The sequence below is a fragment of the Sinocyclocheilus grahami genome, unplaced genomic scaffold (assembly GCF_001515645.1).
Source record: "Sinocyclocheilus grahami isolate Dianchi unplaced genomic scaffold, SAMN03320097.WGS_v1.1 scaffold12409.1, whole genome shotgun sequence".
In the NCBI taxonomy this organism is placed as follows: Eukaryota; Metazoa; Chordata; class Actinopteri; order Cypriniformes; family Cyprinidae; genus Sinocyclocheilus; species Sinocyclocheilus grahami.
Genome location: NW_015514402.1, coordinates 1,434 through 6,006, shown reverse-complemented (window position 1 = coordinate 6,006; position 4,573 = coordinate 1,434). Strand labels below are relative to the sequence as shown.

Below are 4,573 nucleotides of genomic sequence, written 5' to 3'. Positions count from 1 at the left end.
ACCTGGGACAACAGGACTATAGTGCCTTTGTGGCTGGTACTGGGGTGGTTGGGTAAAGGGGTTCAGTGATACTGGAGGGGGGAAGGCGGGCAGGTTTGGGGGGTTGGGTCGAGGAGGTATAGGGGGTTTAGTGAGGGACGGGGTGGCCTCATTCTTTATTGCTCCACACAGAGGGTCCAACAAGCTGAGCAAGTCCTGTCCCTCGTTCGGCTCAGTGGGCTTCAATAAATCCGCCTGAGTTTGTGATTGGGAGTGAGGAGACATGTTCAGTGCATGCCGAAACTCTTGCCCTCCAGCGGACACTCCTCCCTCCTTTTCGCTGGCCTGTTTAACCCCGCGCAGCAGGGTCACAGCGGGTGCCAGAACTGCACCCGGTTCAGGTGTTTTTCGACCTTGGGGACGAGGGATTGTGATACAAGCCCCTTCGGTCTTCTCTCCACTGAGATTTGAACTCTCTCTGCTGGGTGGCAGTGCCTCTGGGGGTTCCAAGGGTGGCACGGAGAGAGGTCTCTCCCAGGAAGGTGACTCTTGGCCAAGCAACGTGGACAGGTCTTTTCTTTGGCTCCAGAGCTTGCTGTATGGATTGGAGCTTTTAAGACCAGGGAGTGTGTGTGTGCGCTCACTAGAAGTAAGAGCCATCCGCTGGAGAACAAACAATTAGAACAGGTTTTAAGATAGATAAAGGTCATTTACACTGATAAATTTGGTTGCTTTGGAGTGCTTAAAATCCTATTTTGTACACCTAGAGTTTGAGTGCTTAAAGGAGTGACAACTGTAATCAACTCCTAAAAGATGGCAAAACGTTGCTATGGTTCTCAACATACACCATTTTGAGTTTGGCATTGTCTCCTGTATTCCCTACAAGTGGAACAATAATTTAGGGCAGCATTTCTCAAACCTGATTCATGCATTTTCTCTGATCGAATAGCTATCAGATTGTGAAAAGACCAGGTGTAAATGCCCTCTGAAACACTTTCAAGACGGATTTAAATCTGATCGCTCAAATCACTTCAGGAGGTGGTCTGGGCTGCATTCCAGATGAAACTGGACAAAAAGTGTAAATGCATCTGGTTGTTGAAACCACATGCAAATTTTACTCCTCCCAAAATATTAAAATAATAGTAACGTGTGAGAGCGTTTTATAGGTAATATGGCATGTTATATTCACATATGACTGCGCTAATGCAACAGCGCATATCTGTTGCTTTTGTTGATGTGAAATCCGTTAAATTTGCATATAGTGCAGGAACACATTTATGGAACACATATTTTGCAGAGACACATTTATGTGGCCAAGTGTAAATGGAACCGCTTTAATAAATCAGATAGCTATCTGATCAGAGAAAATACATTAAGTGACCATGACCATGATCTAACCTGGTAGTTGAAGTTGGCATGTTGAGGGTCTGCTCGAAGCTCCTCCAAACTTCTGGCGGAACTGAGTGTAGAGTGTGTGCTGTGAGATGGTTTTGTGGTATTTGTGGTTTCTGTACATTCTTGCTCCCCCTGCTGACTACGGAAGGCATCCTGCAACAGGCTCAGGTCAGAGAACTTGTCTAGCACAGGGCTGGACGGAGCAGTGTTACCTTGGAAGCGCTCCTCAACCTCCTCACCTTCTTCCACAAGCTGTGCCTCTTTCAGAGACCTGTATGGCTGGGGCCTAAGTCACATATGCAAACAAAAACACATTCGCGCGCATCCACGCCACAAATACACACAAACAAGCACACGGACGCACAACACATGCACAAACAAGTACAGACACACAATTATAATTTTCATGTTAGATGAAGAGCTGTTGAAATGGGCAGATTTGATCAATAAAACAATCAAAATCACTTTACATAAATAAGCGGTTGCATGCCTCAGGCTAAGACATCACATTCATTAAATCTAGCCATGCAATAAAACTGATTTAAGCCAACATCAAAAACAAATCTAGCAGGCCACAGCTTAACTAAATACTATGGCGTAAAGCGGCCCCAAAAAGACACTTGAGACACTTGAAAATTAGGTTGTCATTGCATTAGATAACATATTGCCCTCTGGGCTTGATCCAGAACTAAACACTTTGCTGTATTCTTGATTATATGCAGAACTTTAATAGTGCATACATGAGAAATCTAGAGATGACAAGAGTTTGGACAAGAAGCTGTATGGCATGCTCAGATATGAAATGTTTTTTAGTTTAAGTACTTTGTCAATGGAGACTAAACATGCTGGCCCATTCTGTATTACATGCCTATGCATGAAGGTCAGCTAGAGGAACACTGGGAGAAGATTGGGGGCCAAGCACCAAGCCCTGGGGTATCTCTATGTTGATACAATTTATGCTGACAAATTGGTTCTACTGTACAGTACTATAGGTAAGTTCCACAACTAGAATGTGTTTTGGACAGTATCAGTATATTTAATAGTAACACTTGGTTTGATATTTTGTAACCTAATGCAGTGACATCTTTACATTTTTAGTGTGTCCAAATGCTTTTTATATTTAAGTATGTAAAAAAGCCATCAAATATTCACTTTAAGACTAATGGACATTAAAGAAATCAAGGATGAAAACCACTTGAACAGAGACCATTCAAAAGGAGCAGAAAGCAGGAAGTGTTCAGGAAAAGCAGCAATGGAGTCGTCATCCTGAGACAGCTCATCACCCGAAGAATCCTCACACAGAAACACTGTATAGTGACGGGTTGGACGCACGTAACTACAGCGTCAACAGAGATGCACAGCAGCAACAAAAAAAGAAAGCATAAACAAATTGGCAGAGACAAAGAGAGCCAAGTATCAGGTGTAACCACACACAAACACAAATGACAAAAACGACCATCCCAGTGTGAAAGAGAAAGCACAAGAGTGAAGGAGAAAAAGAAAGAGTAAGTGAGACATGCAATCACACAATCAAGACCACAACATTTTTACTGTGCTGATTTGTATGTGATAGATATTTGAGGGATAATGTATAGCCTAAAAACATAATTTTTAACTGAAATAAAATATAAATATTGAAACTAAAAAAAGTTTTGGTTAGTTTAAGTAGGTTTAAGTACTAAAATTACTAGCTGAAATAAAACTGAAACTTTAAAATACACTGAAAATATTTAGAATTTTATTTTAAGTTTTTTTTTTTAAATGGCAAAAGTAAATAAAATCAGTAAACATTAAACTAAAATGAAAACCTGAAAACTTAAAAAAAGCTAAATCAAATTATTAATTAAAAAATCTATAACAGTATACAAATAATAAAAAGAAAAAAAATTTGGTCTCAGCCACTATAGCAAAATAAAACAAGAACAGCAACCGGATGCAAAGTAGAGGCATCTTGTATCAAACCGAAGGAGTTTATTTTGCAATAATGATCTGCTGGCTCTACATTATCCCACTTATTACATTGATATTAATCTAATAAATAAAGGAAAAAGATTTTAGTTCGATTGCTTTCATTATCTTTATTTAAGATTGGCTTAAGTATTCTGCGAAACAGTTCATTACAAATGTAAACAATCTGCCTAACAACAAGAGAAACACTGATACAATAATACAGTATTACCTTTATATATTACCAATCTGCAAAACAAGTTACTTTTTCCTAAACAATTTAGTCAACATGCATAGCTATAAATTGCCATGTCATCTTCTATTTTAAGTTCACTCATCCAGATCTTTGTGTATCTACCTGCTCACAATTCTTCTGAATGGACAAATATAAAGTTTAGCTGACATTGAACAATTCAATCTGACCAATGCCGTGAATGCGAAGTAAAATGCTCCCTAGATAGAAACACAAAGACCATTGTCTATTTGTTTGTGTTTTGCAACTGCATGTGAGAAAGGTTAAATGTTTGAGTCTTACTGTTCAGGGCTTCCTTCGATGCCAATGTTACTTCGTGGTCTCTTTGGCACCAGAGGCCGAGGAGGTCGAGCCTGCAAACACACGCAAACACAGGTTTTTTAAACAGTATACCAATGTCTTAAAAAGTTCTGGATTTGTTAAATCCTTGTAGATGTCACTGCAGTCACTGTTAAGTCAGAAGTCAATTGCTCCTTTTAGACAGCAAGGATCAGAGGTCAAGATCCTATCAAATGTAAACAGAAATGCGGTATCCAACACCTGAAGAGTGGCAGACAGAATAAAGCACCCTTTAAACCGAAGGAAAAAAGTTTGTGTGGTAGAAAAGTAAGTGCAAACACATGACAAACTCATTCAAGTGTGACTGAGCATTATTCTGTAGAAAAATAATTGATGTTATATCACACAGGCATGTAAATACACACACATACATGCACACAAACAGTATCCAGTCAGAACACACAAATATAACACACTCCAGTGCACCAGGCAGGGCAGAAGGGAATATTTGAGCTCAGGGTGACAGGTCAGAGGACAGGGATGAGAGTGCTGTACTCACAGGTCGTGTGCTGCTTTGTAGTTTGGAGGGATGGGGGGGAGGGGGACGTTGTGGCCGAGGGGGCCGTGGGGAACATGACTGCTCAGTCTGCTCCAAACATACATACATACATACACACACACACACTTTTATCTGTGAAAATATGACTTCTTTCACACTTT

General features: G+C 40.3%; 1 protein-coding gene across 1 annotated transcript in view; it reads right to left on the bottom strand.

Moving 5' to 3' along the window:
- Nucleotides 1–3: 3 nt before the first annotated feature.
- LOC107578866 (DENN domain-containing protein 1A-like) overlaps nt 4–4,573 on the bottom strand; it is a gene marked incomplete at both ends in the record, with an annotated part of 5,996 nt that continues 1,426 nt past the window's right edge. The window contains 5 exons of the mRNA XM_016264771.1: nt 4–642; nt 1,378–1,660; nt 2,582–2,710; nt 3,857–3,927; nt 4,413–4,499. Of these exons, the coding sequence (XP_016120257.1) occupies nt 4–642; nt 1,378–1,660; nt 2,582–2,710; nt 3,857–3,927; nt 4,413–4,499 (1,209 nt within the window). The remainder of the gene's footprint in view (nt 643–1,377; nt 1,661–2,581; nt 2,711–3,856; nt 3,928–4,412; nt 4,500–4,573) is intronic.